General features: G+C 39.4%; 1 protein-coding gene across 1 annotated transcript in view; it reads left to right on the plus strand.

Annotated features, from left to right (window-relative positions):
• The first annotated feature begins 797 nt into the window (after positions 1–797).
• zmat4a (zinc finger, matrin-type 4a) overlaps positions 798–20,825 on the plus strand; it is a 131,602-nt gene continuing 111,574 nt past the window's right edge. Inside the window, exon 1 of the mRNA XM_042488865.1 lies at positions 798–899. Within this exon, the coding sequence (XP_042344799.1) occupies positions 798–899 (102 nt within the window). The remainder of the gene's footprint in view (positions 900–20,825) is intronic.

The raw sequence follows: 20,825 nt of genomic DNA on the forward strand, positions 1-20,825 counted from the left end.
TGTGCAAAGTTTCAGAAAACGATTCACTCCGTCAGCCCGCCAGCCAATCCCTCCCTGTCCCCTCGTCATACGCGCACACTCACTTGCGCCCGTTTCACATATGACGCAGAAGCAGTGCATGAAGGCAACCTCACCAAACTGCATCGTGTTGAATGCTCATGGTGTTTACATAAGCAGCATGGTGGCTGCAACTTTTCTGCAGAGCTGCATGCTACTGAGAGTACTGTAGTTTCACATTTATAACTGCATATTCCACACACTTTTCAAGTCCTGCAAGCTCCTCCAAGCATTATCAACAATAAAATGCCTTGTGTCAACAAGTAATGGGATTCTGTCAACAGAGACGTTGTCAGAGGACTTTTATGTTGAAACGGTAGGAGTGAAGCTTGAGTAAAACAGACAGCTTTGTATTTCCTCATGTCTGTGGCAGAGAGAGACTTTTGAACTGCAGTAAAAGGTGACATGGAGTCAATATAATTATCCAAACACCAATATAGATATCTACTGCTTTTTTGCCGTTGCCGCTTGCCGATTAAGCATACATTCTTCATAGATCCTAGCTCCTTGATTTTGCGCTAAAAGTGGTTCCTTTGGAGGGTCCAAGGTCTACCAGTCTAGAACATAATGCAGCAAAAATATCCCTTGAAAAAACATCTCACAACTCTGACTGTGAAACATGCCGATTTTTGTTAATAGAAATGTATTTTCTATTTCTAAAAGGGTCGCCATTGTGTGTTCAGATCGTGTCCACAGAGTGCGTCCAGCTCAGTAACATGTTTCTTTGTCTCTCCCTCCAGATGAAGTCAACAGAGGTGGACCAAGGGCTTTTCACAGACAGCTACTGCAAAGTGTGCAGCGCTCAGCTCATCTCCGAGTCCCAGCGGGTCGCCCATTATGAGGTGAAGACGCCCCCTCACATTACCTCACATGACTCTGATACACCACACTCTTTTGTTGTTAATGAAAGGCCTGGGGTCAGCCTGTTTTGGCTCTCCTCCCCCAGAGACACTTGGCTGATCTATACACCTGAGCCCTGCAGCTGACATGCTGTCAGTACACACACAGCACACCTGAGTTTACCCTGGTCTTTTTTCAGCAAACCTCATCAGAGAATTACAGAGGATCTGAAGGAATAATAACAGAACATTGAACCTAATATATTATTTATGTGATATGCATGCATAATTTCTAAAACATAGATGATAAAGGTGCTGTGTAATGCTGTGTAATGCTTTTAACAGCAATAGATTATAGGCATGCTCAGTGTGACTCATAAGAGTGAACAAGCAAAGATATCACTAGGCGAGTGTCCATTAAAACTCAAAATGCCCAATTTGAATTTGCGAATATAAAATAATGGAATAAAAAAAAGTTGCTATACTCGCATGTGGTGATACTTGAGACAATTTGAAAAACTGCAATGGAGATGCTTTTTTTTGCTTCTGTTGATCACATGATGTACAACAAAGAGTGTCGGTAGGAAGTGGCTCCATGATGCAGCAGGCGCTACAAGGGATTACAGCTCTTTAAAAGTTCAGTGGATCGTCCGAAAGTTATAAATCCACAATTCCTCTGTGAAATCGTGGACGATCATCTCCCAGAAATCCCTTATACGTGGCCGCTCCCACGTTTAAGGGGATTGCCTTTTCATTATCGCTCACATAACACACCTACATCACCTTTGATTGTAAATAATGGCATCTAGTATGGTGGCTGCAATAGAAATAAACCTGCTAATGTTTTTCACATCCATTACCGTGATTCTAGGAATGTTATCGTGACAGGAGAAGTTGCATAACATCACTCAGTGGAAACACAGTCATCTCAGAGTTGTGTTTTATCAACATTTGAAAAAATATTGCTTACATTTTTGTGCAAATCTGTTATGAAAACACAATTTCACATTGCGTGATGCCATGTTGACACAACTGTGTAAAGAATCCAGGCTGCAAACATGACAGCTGATCCAGACAGAAATGAGAAAAACCAGTCAATCACCAGGAAAATTGGCATTGTACGTTTCTGCAAGCCACTGATATGTGTTTTATGTTATTATGTAGCGGATGAGTTGAACGTTAATATTTTAACACTGCTGTGGTTCGGGTAAAGTACAAATAACACTTGGTTACAGTTAGGAAAAGACTTGCTAAGTTGAAGTACCCAGTTTTTTGGGCACAATCCCACATGGTAATGCAGCTATATCTCTGTCCTGCTGCGGGGCCAAGTGGCATCCACATTAATGCCAGGACTGGAGGTTTTCCAGCAGAACATTGCATTGTAACAAGATGATGAGAGTTATTCACTTCACCTGTCAGTGGTTTTAGTGTTTTAGCTGATGGGTGTTGGTAATTATTACTGCCTTAATATATTTTCAGGTGTAGCTGACACCTCACTATTACTCACTACTAATCTGCTGAAATGCTAATGCCAGCACAGTTTGCTGCCACACTTTCCTCCTCCACTCAAGCCTCCTCCTCATGTCCTAAGTTTTCAGAAATTTAGTCCTCTCTGCAGAATCCATGTTGCTGCTTGGGTTCTTCTGAGAACTTCTTCGAGGGCTTTTTTCAACAATTCCGATCATGTATGTTGTATACATGTATTTGGCATGAATAGTTCATTCTTTGATATGTCCCTGACTTAAACCTTTGAAACCTGGACCAACATCACCCTTGCTGTGTTCAGATACAAATACCAGAGTATTTGAACCATCAAAATCTGAGAAAATCTAAGCAATGAATAATTATCATAACGATATACATTCAAAATTATTTTACAGAGTTATTATTATTATTTAAGCACTTTATTTCAGGTCATTTCCTTGTTTATTTTCTTTTACATTCTTTCTTTTTTATTTTTTGATTTGTTGTTTTTTGGCTGATCTTTAAGTAGTATTTATTGTCATTTTTACAAATTATTTTACACATTTTTTGGTCATTGCCTTTTACCTATAATTCTGAAAGACTTCAAACCAATTCGCTCAGGTCTCAGAGGGTTAATAGGTATATATACTATAAATACTATTTCCAGAAGGTCTTAAACCTTCGTATACCACCATCTGATTTAGTTTGACACAAAAAAACCAAGTGACGCTGATCAGCTACTTCAAGGACAGTTTGAGCAAAGCAGCCAGTTGGTTTCCTTCCTCCTGCCTCAGCGTGGTCAGGTAGTGAACCTTTCTGTCTGTGCAGATGCTGCCTCTCACTCATTGTCTCTTTGAGTTAGCAGACTGGTGAGTGCGGTGGCACTCCTGCTGCTGCTGGACGTCTGCAGTAACAGGAGTTGAAAGGACTCATATGAACACGGTGGTCCATTCTTGAAGTATCAGCAAAGGGCAGCTGCTTGTTTTCCCCTTGGAGACAGGAAGGAAATGATTTGAGACCTTGAGTCAGTTTAGCATTTTTATCGATTTTCCATTGTTGTTCCCAATAAAGAGTGGGTTGCTGCTGAGGTGAAAAATCATCAAAGAGAAATCAGGGTCTATTAATTGTATTTGACAGTGCCACTTTGTTCAAAGTTTGTGTTACTTTGTTTTTGAGTCAACTTTTCTTCTTCATCTCTTAACAAGTCAAAAGTGTATTCCTGCAGGGCTCTGTGCTGGCTGTGGTGCTGTGGAGTGCTATTTAAAGTAGTCCTAACTGTCCGCGGGTAACAGGAGAGCTGCTTTGTTCTTCAGGGCGTTGCAGGAGACAGGAAGTGGCTGCACCAATCCAAATCAAATATTCATTTTGTTATTGTGTAGTGGATGCTGAATACAGCGCTTGGCCTGTTGCCTCCTGGAGATGGAGCATATTTGGATTCTCTTTTAGCACAGTTAGGGTCTAATGCATCGTGACATGTTTGGGTCATGGTGACGACAGCGAGAAGAAGAAGAAAAAAAACCCCAGACGAAAATAAATGTGCAAACTTCCTTCAGATAGAGGAGGTAGTTTTGCACTTAAGATGATGTTTCAGTTCTGTTGAACATTGATTTGTCTATAATTATTCCTTTTTTTGCTGTTTGAAGATTCACTATTTAAAGCACTATCAAAAAAATCAGACAGCACTGATGAATATTGAATTGTGATGATGTCTTTGAAGATTTTTTTCCCCCAATGATTTCTAAATTTAATGCCTAAGTTTAATATTATTCATTTGTTAGCCCAGGGTTTCAGCACAGCACCAGAACATGCTCTATTAAAGATTTACAAGCTTTTTGCACCCTGAGAGGGCTGGAAAATATTTAAATATTTATTTAAATATAATATACCTATATATCAATATTACAACAACATATGGTTGTTGGTTGGTGCTTTTAGATGTGATTTAGATAAGTAATCATCTGTTATGTGTTTATAATGCCTAAGTGGGTAAGACTATACCTGGTATCATTCATGATATATATTATAGAGGGATGGGTAAAAAAAAATTGATTCATCAGTGCATTGCAATATGTTTTTTCGATTCATAAAATCTTGAAATCGTTGTAATGATGCCCCACTCCTGTGGGGGCAGTGTGAGTGCCGCCGGAGTGCGATTGACGTTGTTCAGAGGCCCCGCTTGACCCCCAAACAACGGCTGTTGTTTATTCATCAGAATGGCGACAGTGGTGCGAGGTAGCAGTTTGCTAAAATCAGCGCTGACAACATTAAAAGCCTGCGTTTGAATACACAAAGTCGATACTAGTTCCGTTGTGTGTGAGCCTCGTGAGTCAGTATTAAAACAAAGCAAAAATACGACAAACCTACCTAACCATTTGAGCCGTCACCACGCAGATGTTTTGCAACCCGTTGCAAACACTAAAGCTGTGGATCACACACAAATGCAGGTTGACTAATCCTGCATAAATGTTTATGACTTTTGTTCAGCTCAGGCAAAAATGTGCACTTTTCTATAGTTTATTTTTAATTTTTATTTATTAAGGATTAATATAATGGTAAAATAAGTTTTGGTGTCAGTTTGTTCTAGATGTAATGAACACATGTCAGAAGGTATTCTAATGAATTATCTGGGTATTTCTGACATTAACTCACGTAACTGAATCGATATCGAAGCAACTGGATCAATATCGAATCGAATCGAAATCGAATTGAATCTTGACCCAGAGAATCAAAATTGAATTGTGAGGTTCTTGACAATACCCAGCCCTAATATTATAAATCATATTTTTGTCTATATGTGCATTTTTTAAAATCTATTTATCATTATTTTTTTATATACAGTGTTTGTTTGTTTTTATTAACTGTAGTTTTTGTATTTCTGAGCCAATTGCAATGTAATTTCATTCTCACATCGATACATATTGTCATCTTAAAGATATACCATTTTTCTTAAAATTCCTCATGGTATGTCTTTTTAACCTTTTCCATCCAAGCACACCACCTCCTAGAACATGCAAATACAGCTGAGACAATGACAGGCAGCCAAGAAAAAGCATATTGTGGCAGACTCTGTGATGACAGCATATTTTGTATCATTTTCAAAAGAATTGGTATAATATAGTATCATGATGAAACTTGTGATTTTCTCTGCTAGAAGCCAACAATGCCATTTGTACCTGAGGTGGAATGGTCAATGTGGCCATTTGAACCTGGGTGTGTATATTACCATTGCAGAGGCCAGCATCCAGGTGTCTGTAGCCAAGGTTGCTATCCATGCCCGCTGTGTAAATAGTCAATGTGGTTACTGAAAGTTTAAAGGTCCTGTTTTTGACTCCGACCTGCTTGATCTTATGAGTGTAACCTAACGAATTACAACCAACCCAAGTTGTTAGTGACCATGATAGATTTGTCCTGCAGAGAAGCTAGCCTCAGACCCTACAGGTAGGTTCTGGGGTAGACATGGAACTGGCAGCATCAGTAGCAGTAGTTTTTAGGTAAGTAGTGTGCAGGCTGCTCTCATGCACTGTTTGTACAGTTTCCTACAAAAAGTGATGTACCAAAATTTTTGGCACAAGGACAAGAGGATGCACTTTTTTGCTTTTTCCCTGACTGGATTTGGCAAACGTTTGTTTTACTAACTGACTCTGTTGGTAATGAAGAAGATTCTCCCTGCTTCAAATCCAATGTTTATTGTTGTTTGGCTTCTGATTGCACTGATAGTAGTTTGACTGTATATGTATGTAGCTGTGTTGCCCGTTTATGACAGATGTCCAAGACAAATTTCCCCTAAGGGAGACAATATAGGCTAATCTAATCTAGTCTAATCTAATGGAGGAGCAGATATGAGGGGCTGCAAAGCTTGGGACCACAGATTGGTGTTCGCAATGTTTCGGAAAGACAACAAGGACGATGCCAGTTGGTATTCAGCAGTCCAGAGGCAGCTGAGTGCTGAATGAGAAATGTTGAAATAACATCAAACTGGCAATGCCAGTGTATCACAGACACCTCATGGGAAGTGTTGATGACAAGGTACATGTTGCATAAAGGTTAAATATAAATAAATTGCATTTTTAGACTGTTACTGTCTAACTGAAAACGTGTTTATGTCGTAGCAGAGCAGAGGCTAATGCTGACATCAGGGTTGGCTAAAGGAGTCTTTTTGTCAAAGCGAGTAACTCCCACCCACTGAAATCATTTTGGCTGGCAGAGAGTCCAGACTGACACAAGGAGAGACACAGAATGTTGAGCTCAGGTTATCAGGATGGTCTTAACAGGTTGTCCTCTGGCCAACAGCTGGCATATAATAGAAACGCCACCAGTTCTGTCGAGTCACCCTCTCAGCTAACGCCTTCCAACTATGTTCCAGGTGGATGTGGAAGGTGGCTTTTGGCGTCACACTCGTACGCCGAAAGCACTGACAGAGCGGATGTATTTGACAAGTTCGGAAGGAAAGGTACAAGGTAGATTTATTTGTCATTTTTCTTAAACGTGGTTTAAGAAGAAATGAAATTAAATGGGCTATTACAGCAATTGTTATTTTGTTTGTCAAACTAGAAAAAAAAGTCATTTGGTTTCAATGAGCAAAAGTAGAAAATTGCTGCAGTAGTACTGAGCTCAGTACACAAAATGAATCTCTACATCTGGAGAAGGGGAAAAGGGACATGACTGAGAAAAAAGGGATTGTGGAGTTTTTAAAGCCTTTAGATTCATTCCATATCCCTCTTTCAGTTCAAACATTTTTGACAGACTGGTCATCTAAACCACAGCAACACGCCGATCTCTGATCTCGTCAACGTTTGAGTTTCCATACATTTCCTTTAATCGAATTCTGAACTCCAGAGTGAAAGCAGTGCTTGGGTGACAGTGGAGACAGGAGATGTAATTGATCTTTAAACCTCCTTTTCAAACACATCAAAGCCAGCGCTCCTCTGCAGAGCGGATCAGAGCCGGCTCTGGTTTACAGTTCAAAGACTCATGTGGCTCATGTTAATTTATGCATCCGTCTCTTTTTGCATGTGTACTGGATTGGGCACGCTGCAGCCTCATGTGAAAGACTGCCCTGCTCCGAATGCTGCAGGAGAGCCTTTTTTTTTAAATCACTGCCTGTTACTTCACAGAGAAAACAGAATGAGAAGTGACCTGGGAGCAAGGTTGGGGAGCCGTAATGTGTATATGTGTGCTGGTAGGACATTAATGTCGAGGAAGTGTTTTCACACAGAAATATTGAAGTTCTTGAAAGCAATTAAATGTGAAATACCAGTTTCTTTTATTTGAGTGAAAAGCCAGTTAATGCAGTATTCGGTGTGCCTCCGTATGTAGCATGGATGTTGGTTATAGCTTGGCTGTTGGTTCATTTAGGCACTCAATAGGTATGTTTCTATTTACCTGTTTCTATGTGCATTTTTAAATGGTGGTTGAAAAAGTGGGTAGAAACAGCACAAACTAAAATAAAAGGCCAAAATATTGAAAAAACATTTTTTTTACTCCCAAGGTTGAGTTGGAAAAGTTGTGGTGGAAGTTTTTGGAAACTTGCTGCTACATTGAGTTACATCTCAGAGAAAATAGAATGGAGTGACCCAGGAGTAGTCATAAGGCAGGTGGTGGAATATATGTACGCAGGTAGAATACTAATGTTGAGGAATCATTTTTATATAGTGCAGCTCCTTCAAACAACATAGCGTAAAAAAAACTATCCAAGAATTGGCAACATTGATAAAAATGAAAAAGAGTTTTTATCAGAAAATGCATATTGGTTCCAATTATCTGTTATCAGTCTGATTAACTACTTGTTATTGGTCTGTATTGGCTCTGAAAAAACAATATCAGTCGACACCTATTCCTTATCTCCATTGTCAACTAAAATGTTGAAATACTGAAATATGCAAAAAGACTGCAGAGCAGAGGGGGGGGCTACAGAGTGAGATAATAATTCTTTGAGGGTTTATCACTATGAGAAACAACAATCACATTACACAAAGTCATTGTTTATATGAAAATATTGATCAGTGCAACTTTAAAAGGGCATCTTTAATCAAGGCACACATCCCCAAAAAACCCTATAAATAAGTATTCCAGCTTTCAGCCAGAGAAGACAAATGTCAACTGAAATCAGTTTTCCTCAAGCTGTGAGAAACCACAAGAGGAAAGGTCTGTGGAGATGATTTATTTAAAAGAGAGGGAACCCAGAAATTGTGTATTTCAGAAGAATGCACTGTACATGCCACAGCAGACTACCTGTGGCACAGTTCATCCATCTGCAGCACACTCCAGCCTGAATAATCTCATTCCACACATCCGGGGACAATGCCTGTCAGATGGTATTTTTCAGCACCACTCTTTTTTGCAACACGCCACCATGGCAATATGAAATTCCGATTCAAAAGAGAGTATTTTATAGTATTTTATTTTATTCATTTTGTGTGGAGATGCAGCAGCCAGGCGACGATACAATAACCAATGCATGGGGGAGACTCCTAATGGTAGAGTTTGGCTGACTTGTGCTGCTCTGAGTGTTGTGCTCTTTGTCCACTTCATGTCTTCACTAATTGTTTTCCATTATCTCGGATGCATTGCAAAATGAGTTTGCTTAAACGTTTATACGCTATTTAGCTGGTGCTGCTGACCAGACAGCAGTTTCTGTTGGTTTGCAAGGGGAGTAGAGGCGTTTGGAAATTTAGGCGATGTACAGTATGACCTTAAAGCACATAAAACCCTGCTGTGGTTTTCAGGTTTGGTATCAATCTCTTACAGATTATACAAGTCCAGAAAAACTATTTCCACTATTAGCTTCTTACTGTAAAGGTCTAGTTTTTAAGATTTCAGGGGGAATATATTGTCAGAATTGTAATCTAATATAATAACTATGTTTTCTTTATTGTATAATCAACTGAAAATAATAATCATTGTATTGTATTACCTTAGAATGAGCCCTTTATATCCACATAAAGAGGGGGTCCGTGTCTACGGAGAGCGCCATTATGCACTGCCATGTTTCTACAGTTTTCACACTGGTCAGGGTAGTTAGCAGCCCCTCTGTGATGAGCAACATCAGAAAACCACTGAGCACTTTTTTAATGTAAAACTGCTTTATTCAATGTTTTTACCTGTTAGAACCCCCTGGTCTGTTTTTTTGGAGAGACTTGATCATTTGGCTCCCGATGAAAACCTCCTGAACAATAAACACTGAAGGAATTCTAACCGGGAGAAGTTTAGGCAGGTTGCAGTCTGTAATCCTCACGGCTGGAGAACACTAAATCCTCCTAAGTCTTACATACTGAACCTTTAAAGAAAAACTTCCTGATTTTCAACCAACTTTGTATCGTAACAGTGAGTAGTCTGTGTTAATGAACTACTTCTCTCCATCTAACCAGTGCCTAGATATCCCTGTATGACCCCAGCCAAATACAGATGACAGAAAATTTGTCTTCTGGTGGTATTTTGCTGGTTCTTGGGGCTGTTGCTGGATCTTCAGGCTGTACTTATGCATTTCCCTATTCCCCATCATCATGCCATGCTCCCACTGTGGAAACAAAGAGTATATAAGCCCATGATTAGACGATAACGGCCCTACTAAAAATGGAAAAGTCTTTCCTTTGTGGTTTTTAAAGAAAAATTTAGGTTCATATAACATTGTGAAAACAATACTTGAACACAGATCTGCAGAAACAATCGAAAGCCCTGTAGTATGCATGCAGGCCAGTAGTTGGTGGTTCAACTTTGTAATGACACACCACACCACACGCATGTGCGAAGTGCGTCCTGGACGTCACCGATGTCTCCGTTCTTGCAGGATCTGCGCATTGCCAGTTTACAAAGCCACAGAAGGGGTTGTGTTTTTTCCAAAAGATTACACTCTGGGACCTGGTTTCAAAAGTTTCAGTTTTCAGGCCCCGAAAACACCATAGTCATGTGAACAAAAGGCCAAACTGCAACAAAAGTTTAATGTTTCACCCAAGAACCATTGCCATGTAAACGGCCCCTCAGTGCACCGAGAGATAGACCTGCCTCTCTCTCTCTCTTTCTCTCTCTCTCTGTTGATGAAATGGTAGTTTGGTTCGGTTGTTAGCAGCCGGCTGACATTGTGTTCAGCGTACATACTTGCGTAACATCACCTACCAGCGGGAGTGTGTGTTGGTCTGGTGCAGCGCAATGCATTCTGGTAGTTGTCGGTTTTCTACCTATTAAGCTAATGTGAATGCCACAGTCCTTTTTCTCTGTTTTATATGGTCATGTAGCAACAATTCAAAAGTATTTGCGTTTTTCTGCTTCATAGATGGTCCTGTTTTATTAAAAGACCATCTTTCCAGCAGTGGAATACGGAAGCCCTAAGCTACCATATATTCATACTTTTTTTCCCTTCATTTTCACATGATAACAGGATAATTTTCTCAAGATAATGAAACTGTGTTTTTCCAAGGTAACAAAATAGTTCATTTGAGACCTCAAGATAAAACAATACCATAATAGTAGGCAATTCATCGAAATAATGTACTTGAAACATAACACAGTGTAGCAATGTCAGAGGAGCAGGAGAATATCGACCGCTGCATCACACAGGGTGGAAGACGTGGTGGCTATTTTTGTCCAGTTTTGACAAATTGAACAAGAGGAGCAGACTGATATGCTTGTTAGGTCCCGATCCATGACGTTAACTTGACAATAAGCTGTCTTAACGTGAACACTTGTGTCGTAACATTCACTCATTCATTCGTTTAAAAAACATTTGACAATAGAAAGCATTTAAGCACAAAGCAAATGCTTATCTACATTAGAGTCCAGGGAATCCATCAGTCAGCTTTCACGTCCGACAGAAATCTCTGGCCTTTCAAATTTAATTTGTTATCACAAGATCTCAAATTAATTATGTCGTTATCTGGGGAAAACACAGTTTCCTTATCTCGAGATCTCATGAAAATTATCCTGTTATCCCCCCAAAAAAGTATGAATATATTGCCACTAAGGGCTTCCATAGTGCAATACATCTTTAATGGACAAAAATAAAAAACACAGACTAACAGCAGGCTTTGTATTTAAAGCAGCAGGGTAGGTAGGGTTGTAGGCTGACAGTTCTACATTTTACTGTCGTCCATATGCAGAAAAACTGGCCCTCATGACAGAAATAGTTTTGCTGAAGTTTGGAAATAGTCTTGCAGTATATGAAAATAAACTTGAAATGAACGTGATACTGTACAAGATGGAAAATAAACATTGTATGACTTTACGGTCACAATGTGATGCTATCTCATCTCTTTCTGTGGCCTGGATGTGAGCTACCATCTCTTCGTCTTGTCCTGGCTATTTTGTTTGCTGTAGTCCCACATTCAGCGGTCCAATCAGGCTGTTGAATATGTATGAAGCTGTAGATGTGTGGGGGAGACCACAGGGCCTAATAACTGCGCTTTGCTCTGGCGATATCATCTGCCCTCAAGGATGCCCGCATGGCCGTCTCATCCTCAGTTTCCCCCTCCTTGCAACACTCGCGTGTTGTTTGTGATTATCATCTTCTCTGGCCTCTGTGTGTCATTCAGGGTGAATGTACTCCAAAATGCGGGCCTACTGTGCATCAACACTGGAGAATCGGATGGTGAAAATGAAGTTGTTGCTGTGATAAGATGATGCATCAGTGAGAAACTCATAAATCCACACTGGGGACTTACAGGAAAGCAGAATAATGTTTACAGTTACATGAACTAAAAAGTCAGAAGCTGTTTGAGAAGACATTCCCATTTGTAGAAAGTATAAGGGTGATGCTGAAGACAGTTCATTGGAGTGCAAGTTGCCTAAAGGGCAAGTTTACATGAAATTTAGAATAGAAATGGCAGTGGCTTTTAGAATATATTCATTTGTGAGTGTGACATTTCCTGTGTTGGAAGGTCAGCAGGCTGTCTAACTGGCTCAGGATACCTTTGTTACTACAATATAGCTATAGCTGTAGACTATTTGATCTGGATAACTTCCGTCACATTTAAAATGCTTGATTATTGTGAATATTTGTCTAAACTTCAACATTTAAGTCTTGTGTTTTTGTTTGAATTTTTTGGTTCCATTTTACAGGTACTACTACAAGTTAATGTTTTTTTGTATTCTAAGGGTACAGTAGTCTTTGTTGTGTCATGTTATGTTTGTCTGTGAGCATTTCTAAAATCCTAGGAAAAAAAAATCCTAAAATCTTAGAAACGCCCTAAAATGTTAGAAACGTCAAAAAAAAAAAAAAAAAGATCCTAGAAAATCCAAAATCCTAAAATCCTACACAGTTGCTGAAATTAGAGAAGTGTCTTAAAATCCTAGAAACATTTAAAATTCTAGAAATGTGCTAAAATCCTAGAAGTTAAACAAACATTGTGATTCAGTGTATTGCTCTTCTGTGTTCTGCATTTAATGTTAATGTTAATTTGTTTCTCAAAACTTTGTCATTTTAAATGCAACAAAAAAGCAGAATAACCAAAGTAACAGCCTTACAATAAAGCTTCATATAGCAATAAAATAAGGATGCAATACAAAAAAAAAAAAAAAATGCCACTCACCTACTTTATAAACCCTAAGCTATTACACATTCTCTCCGTTCACATGGTTTCATATGCACACTGCCAGCTGGTAGCATGTGGGTGTAGGAGAGTGTGTCAGTTATTGACGAGCTAATCTGCATTTTCCATGCCCGCTCTGTTTGACCTTTGCAAATATTGATTTTTGAGGGAGAGGATTAGTGAAGCACAGTAGCTCAGTATTAGTAGTAGTAGTTGCCCTCTGATTCTATCATTCTGATCAGACACAAAGAGGGATTGTTCAGGATGGAAGAAAATAAATTTTGAGTCACAATTTCCACCCAACATGTCTCTTTGCGCGAGCAGGCAGCAAACATATACAGCAACTCATTTGCTAACTCACCGACTGCCACGCATGTGTAATTAAGCCAGTATACCAGTGATACTCAACTTACAGCCTGCAATAGGAGGCTGGGTGCCCCCCAACAATTTGTAAGTCGAATTATTCACACTGGGAATTGTTTTTGTACTTTTAGTGTACAAAAGTGCTTAAAACAGCATGAAAATAGAGCTTGTTTATCAAAAAAGTGGAAGATCCCCTGCACCCCCCGACAGAGGTCCCAGCTAAGCCCCTAATGTCCACAAATCCTAGAAACAACCTAAGATCCTAGAAACATCCCAAAATCCTGGAAAGTATCTCAAGATGTTTCCTGAGGTCCTCTCTAAGATTTTTGGATGCTTCCTAAAATGTCCTAAAATCCTAAAAATGTCCCAAAATTCTAGAAAGATGCTGAATCCTAAAAACATTATACAATCATAAAAATGTCCTCCAAAATGTCTGGAAACAACATAAAATTGGGAAATATCCTAAAATCCTAGAAACATCCTGAAATCCCGAAATGTCCTAGAAATTTCCCCAAATCCTAGAATCAACCTAAAATCTAAAAATGTTCTAAAATGCTAGAAATGTCCTGAAATCCTTGAAACTTCCTAGAATGCTAGAAAATGTCGTAAAATTCTAGAAACCTGTATGTATCACAGTAGCATACACACACCAGCATTTTTCAGTGAAATGTCCTCTTTTTAATAAATGTACACTCACACAAGAGACTTTCACTTCCTGAAGGGCAAAGTTGCAGCGCTGGCATTTTTTCTCTTCTCCAGCCTCGCTGCAGTCCGTCATGAGTCGAACGTGTTTGTCAGATATAGAAAGAAACTAATTTCCATGATCCCTTCTTAATTACTTCTCATGCATCATTAGCTCAGTGAGGTCTCCTAATAGTACTAACAGTCAGCAGGTCAGTCCGAGAGTTTATAGATGTTCGTGTCTGCGTCTGCAAGAGTGATACCCACACTGCACCCATCGATCATCTCCTGTCACTTTCATACGCTTTAGAGTTAATGGGATGGAAATATTAGCCATTTCTAGTGCTGACAGAAAATAATCTACAGTAATGAAACGAGCCTGAATCATCACAGTGCCTCTGATAATTGAGGAGGCTGAGAAGTGCCGTTCCAATGAGCCTGTAGTGTGAGAATGGAACACATAATCAACAGTAAAGCCACTTTGCTTCCATATGAAAGTCCTTTTCATTAAATTGAAATGGAAGAAGACAAACGTGACCTCCTCAGGAATCCGTCTCCACGCCATGTGCTAAGAAGAAGGTAATTAAAATGCCTCCAAACATATTGGCACAAAGAAAAGTGGCCCAAAGCTTCGTGTGTAAGCAAAAGCTGCACCGCTGAGATGCTCAGCCCTTTTTATTTAGTTCACTCTAATGCAACAGCGTTTGCACAGTTTAATTATGAGCCCGTCTCACTGGAAAACAGTGAAGCGAAGGAGGGGCTATTAATGGAAATAGTCCTAAGAGATCAGTTGTTAGCCTGCCCTTTAAAAGGCAGCGTTGGTGAGCGCAGAGAGAGAGAGAGAGAGAGAGAGAGAGAGAGAGAGAGAGAGAGAGAGAGGGAGAGAGAGAGAGAGAGAGAGAGAGAGAGAGAGAGAGAGATAGGTGAAACAGTCCTTTCGGCTCTTGAAAGATGATTAAACGAGTTCGAGAACAGACCCCGAATCTTTCTGACAGGGAGGCGATTAGCCGATGAGGCGTGTCAAATTAAAAGAGCGTGAGATGCAGATTCCACTTGCACTTAGATTGAATTCTTTCACAGTTTCGCTCATGACTCAGCTCATAATCCCAGGCAGGATTTTAATTTCAATATAGCACACCCCCCCCTTTCTCCTCCCCGTCACATGTGCTTCCAGAGGCACAAATTCACAACAACAGGATGCATTTTCAACAGTGTGATTCTCGCCTTTGGTGGCGTGGTGAAATTGTTTTGTTGCATGCTATGATAATGTCGTGCATCACGGCTGCTGCATGACTACAGAGGATGTACCGAGTTTAACATTTAGTGAGAATATGGTATTCATTAACATATTTGACAGGCTTTGATCAAGATATTTTGTGGGTCTTTTTTGAAATTTACTTGAGATTAAATAACAGTATATCAGTTTAAGCTTCTCATCCTCATAAGTCCAAGTCAAGACTCCAGGATGTTACTGCTCCTGCCTCTCACACTGCTTAACCCTTTTTTACTTCTCTATTTATTATTTTATGTGAACGTACAAAAACAAAATACACAATCAAATACACATGAAAACCATTCAATTATATAAAAAGGAAAAGAAAGAAAGACAGAGAGAGAAATGAAATGAAAAGATAAAGAAATAAATATAAAATACAATTAACACATAAATAAGAGGGATAAAAAGAAAAAGGGGCGTAACTATATAAATAAAAACAGTAAAATAAAATAAGGGTTGAAAATAAGTAAAGAGGCAAACAAAAAATATGTAGACAAGTGTAAGTTTTTCTCGGGAGTAAACAGGGTTTGAACAGCTTGTTCTGACTCCAAACTCATCAAATATCGCTGCTTTGTCAGTGATCTGAGTGTCAGATACCTTACATAACCTTTCGCAGAGGTACAATATGCACTTGGTGCCGCAAGTTGTCGACACCACAGGCAGCAACCCAACTCGTCAAAAACTGCAGTTTAGTCAGTTGACCAACACCGACGGACAGAAGTACACAGAGGTATGAAACACATCAGCCGGCAGCAACTTGTAACTCTTCCTGCCAGCATGAAGAGTAAGAAAGTCTGTATAATGCGAGCAGGAGAGGAGGTGGACAAGTCAAACAAACTTTGGACTTTTACCCTGGAGCCCACTGTTTGTGTCCTGTGTGAAACCAAAAGTCAATAGAGTTATGTGAATAACAACAAAGTGCGCTATCATGTGTAGTACATATGTGACATTACATGACATCTCTTTATTGTGAATGTCATGTCTCAATGACACCTTGTGGACTTTGGCACAAACATTCATTTTGAGTCAGTCATTGACTCATTAGACTATAATGGTCATACTTCAAGGCTGCATTGACCATTCCAGCTTTAATTTTGTGTAAGTAATTACTTTTGCAGTTGAGTAATTATTAAAATATTGTAATTACCTTTCCACAAACTGAGTCATGATGGGGGCGATAGATCAAGGTCAAATTAATAAAATTATTGTAATATGTGAGCGTATGTGAGTAAAAGAACTGCTTTTTCTCCCAAAATACATTCAAGTAATAGTGAAAATTATTATTTTTTAAAACAACACCAAGAACTGCAAAATACTGAAAAAAAAATACAGAAGAACAAGTAACTACCCGTGTCTCAAAAGACATTAAGTGAGAGAATTATATAATTATTATATTTCATGGGCTGTGATCGAGTTATTTTGGAGGTTTGGTGAGGACGGGTTTTTTTTTTTTATCATATAGTGCATAAGAACAAAGCAGTCTCCACTTTGTGTTGCAGCGCTCACATACTTTTTTTTTCTCATCAGTCCAACTTTCATGAGAAATCATCTTGAAATCCACTGATGGAAAGAAGAACAAAAGCCTTCTAAGCTCTGGGGAATGGGAATGAGATATAATATTAGGAGCTGTCAAAAAAAGAAAATCAGTGGAGTGAAAAGTCCTCGGGCTTAGCGGGGAGACAATGTGCTGGAATCGTCCACAGAATCATAATATATTTACTCTTTACATGTGTTTCTGACAGCGCATTAGAAATAGCTCAGCCTGACTTGCAGTGTTTCATGGCACGGTCATGGGTAGACAGGTACAAGCAGACCTGTAAGTGTGTGTCACTCACACTCTGACAGGGCGTTTGTGTTTCTTTAGCTCAGCAGGTGACGCTGTCAGGGGTGTAAAAGCACAACTGAGGCGACACAAACATTCGCATGATGTCACTTCTCTGGAAACCAGTGAAATAGCTGCATTTGTGCTTTCTAATATGGGATGTTGTGTAAAGCCGGCGGGCCTGTTCTCTTTGATCTCGGAGGGTTTTGTTTGCAGTCGATACCGTATTTTTAGTGGGAGTTTAAGAATTGACTGCATGGCCTACTTTCGTGACAGCGTTCCGTCAGCCGTCTCAGGGTTTGCTCTCCGCTTTGTCTACCGATCTGTGCTCAACAGTCCTTGTGCCTGCTGCCAAGAGGGTTTGGCACATGCCAAAAAAGCCCAGTCAGCTTCCAGTGTGCTGTCGTCTTAGTGTAGAAATGGTTAAATCCTAGAAAAGCAAATGGATCCGTCTAGTAATCATCAAAACAATGATGTGGCTAAGCTTGTGTTTATTCACATCGGACTGTCAGCAGTGAAGAATGAAGTTGGTTCCTGTCCGCGAAACAAATTGAGCCTTGATTTATGCTCTGATTGCAATTGCTTGTGTTGTGTGAGCCAGCTGAAGAGAGGTTCCAACAGTGGATATGTTGGCAGGTATTAGCGTGACAAATGCAAGGCGACAGGGAAAATAATTTGGAATGAGAGGTGTTTGGCCAGTTTATGTTTTTTCAAATTTAAATAACATTGACAAGAACAAGGCTCATCCACAATCCCGAACACTACAGTATATCTCTGTTTAACCATTTCAAACCTGGATAGGCATCAGTTTTCTTGTGCTGTTTAGACACCTTTCACAAGCATTTAAACCTTTAAGACAAATTGGTTTGATTTCTTTAGAAAACATGTGGAAAAAGGCAGTGAGGAACTTGGCAAGAAATGTCCCACAAATCGCAAGGAATGTGTAAAAGATGATAAAATAAAAGTGTTAAGAAAACCATGGTTATACATTTTATTTTTATTTAAAATTATGTTTAAAAAATGTTTCTATGTAATTTAATTCAATTCTTAGGTTTCAAAGGGCTTAAGTAGAGGTGGACATTCACACTCTAGTACTTGATTCTGACGTTAGTATTCATTTAGCGTTTTGCTTCCCAACCTCCTACTTGTGAACATGAATTTCAAGATTTTTTTTCCTATTTAAAATAGGTTTAAACTTATTTCATTGCAGAGCTGCGCACAAAGTTGTGCTTCACTCAGCTCGTCCTTGCCTCGCTGTCACTCTCTCTGTTTATTATGAGACACTATGAGACGACTGCTGCAGGAGTGCGAGCTCTTCACCAGGGCACTGTTGGTCAGAGTCCGTCCAGACATATACACACAGTGACAGGGATAACTGTTGGCATTACATGGCTAATGGTACCTAACAGTTTTTAATAGGTTTAATGATAGAATCAAGATGTTTCAATGTCAATGTGGGTTGAGACCATTTAAAAAAATTGCCAGATATCAGGCACTGCTGTGTTAGCTCATGCTAATGGGGCAAATGTTGAATTGACCAGGGAGACAGCATCTCTTGGGTTTGCCATACTATTGGTCTGATGGCCCCTGATTCCAGTCTCTTAATAGTCCAGAATAGCTCCAGTTGACAGCTCATTATCCAAAAATCTTGCTCCAAAGGGCGATTTCTCCAAAAATATGCTACACACTCCCAAAACAAGTATATGGCTAATTATTGCCTCTGATTGACTTACCGCGATACCAGTCTCACTCTTTATGCCTAAAGCCAACCAACGCAGACAAAAAGCACGAGCTAATCAGTGGCAGAGTAAGGCAGCTTATGCCTTCACCATTGTCAGAAGGTCCAAACATGTCATTCTGCATAATAATTTGCCGTGCGCTTCAGTTTGGGAGAAATGGCCCTTTGTAAAAACAAAGGGCAGCAGGCTGTGGTACAAACAGGTATTTGGTCTAATGTGACATTTCTTGCACTCTTCAGAATTAAAGGCTGCCAAAGCAACGGACAGTCCCCCTCTGGAGACAGTTTCTTAAATTGTTAAGTCTATCTTCCGTAACATTAGCAACAGAAAGTTGCTGATTTTTCTTAGGTTTTAATGTATGGATAATTAAATTAATTAACCAAGTTAATTGAAGCCATTGTCATATCATTGTTCAATATATATATACATATATCTATAGATAAAAAATAAAAATAAAAAAATAAAAAAGAAGAATCAACATATAATCATCAACAAGAACTCACTTGACCTATGTCTGATCATAGCCCACAGAGCAACCAGTCATCTTTCTCTTTTTCCAAAAACAAGAACTAGTTGAGGTGAGTAAGTGAAGACGTCCTGAAGTAACAGATCTGAGAGTGTAGCGGTAAGGAGAGTGCGGCTGTGCTGATGAATAGGTCCATTCCAACTGGAGCTCAGCAGGAGCACTGATGCTCCTACATCCAGCCACTTCCATTAGTCCTCCACCGTTTCTCATTTCATGTACAGTCTGAAGCCAGCAGTAAAACCATTTTGAACTTTAATACAGCGCAAAACCTGTAAGGTGTTTCCTTCTGTGTATTGCGGCTGGTCTGTGATGCTCTTTGCCATCTAAAGGGATGAAAGGAGAAAAAGATCTGAAGGACTCTCTGGATAGACCTCCGGCTCCCTGCTGTTCAAGAGGCATCAAGGAGTATTTCACCACTGTTAACTGCAAGTTAAGAACATATGACTCTCCAGAGTCAGCTGCAACCCAGAGTGCCAATGACGAGTTTGCCAGTCTAGTCACCAGTTTTTTATGAAATCACACAAACCATTCAATTCAATTTTAAGGAGAAATTCACTAGTTCTGAAATCTGCTGACTAGCACGCAGGCCACTAACTTCCCTTAGAGAATGGGTAGCGTCGATGTGAGCTGTTTTTCCAGAGAAGCTCACCTGGGAGTCCAGAACTGAACCAAGATATTTAAAGTTTGTCACCATTTCAACATGTTGGCCATCATGTGAAAGTGGCTCAGTTTTCACATCTTGTTTTGTGTAGATAATCAATTCTTTAGTGTTGGTCACATTTTCTTACTTATTGTACATAAATACTATATGTAAAATAAGAATTATAGTTTCCTGGACATTTTTCCCTATTCTTAGTTTATTTTATTTTCTACCTAAACTAGGTAAAATGTCTGGCAATTTGTGAGACATATTTTACCAAGTGGGCCATTGTCTTTTTTTCCCCCATGTTTTCGAAAGAAATGAAACCAATTTTCTCAGTTTTCAAAGGGTCAATAGCTTGTGAAAGGTGTCTGAATGCAACATGAAACTGATGTTGATCCAGATTTCAAAGTGTTAAACAATCTAAAATATTCCTCATTAATCATAAAGTCATTAATAGATAAAGACAACACACGGGGAGAGAACGCAGACCTTTATTGCTGTTGGCAGCTGCCTGCTGCAGGTGGAAAAAAGCAGGTGAGCAAAAATACAAAACAATGAGCTGAATGAAGCTAAAATGCTCATCAAGCTTCAAGGGAACTGCACAGTTAGGAAATAATTATTTATAGGTTCCTCACTATAAGCAACACCTTTCACGTTACACATAGTCATTTAATCAAGTTTTAATATAAAAACAAAATGATGCAGCTTTAAATGTAATTTTATTTGTGAGGTGGAAGAAATGTTTCTTCTTTCCTCTAAAATATGAAAATGAAATGACGTTTATAGGCATGAATTACCCCGAAAGTATGGTGTTGGAGGGATCCTTCAGCTTTTCCAGACCCTACATTTAATGGCCAAACCACTTCAGCACCTGAGTGGCCATCTCTTAAGTTAA

This window comes from Plectropomus leopardus, chromosome 6 (genome assembly GCF_008729295.1).
Source record: "Plectropomus leopardus isolate mb chromosome 6, YSFRI_Pleo_2.0, whole genome shotgun sequence".
Lineage (NCBI taxonomy): Eukaryota > Metazoa > Chordata > Actinopteri > Perciformes > Serranidae > Plectropomus > Plectropomus leopardus.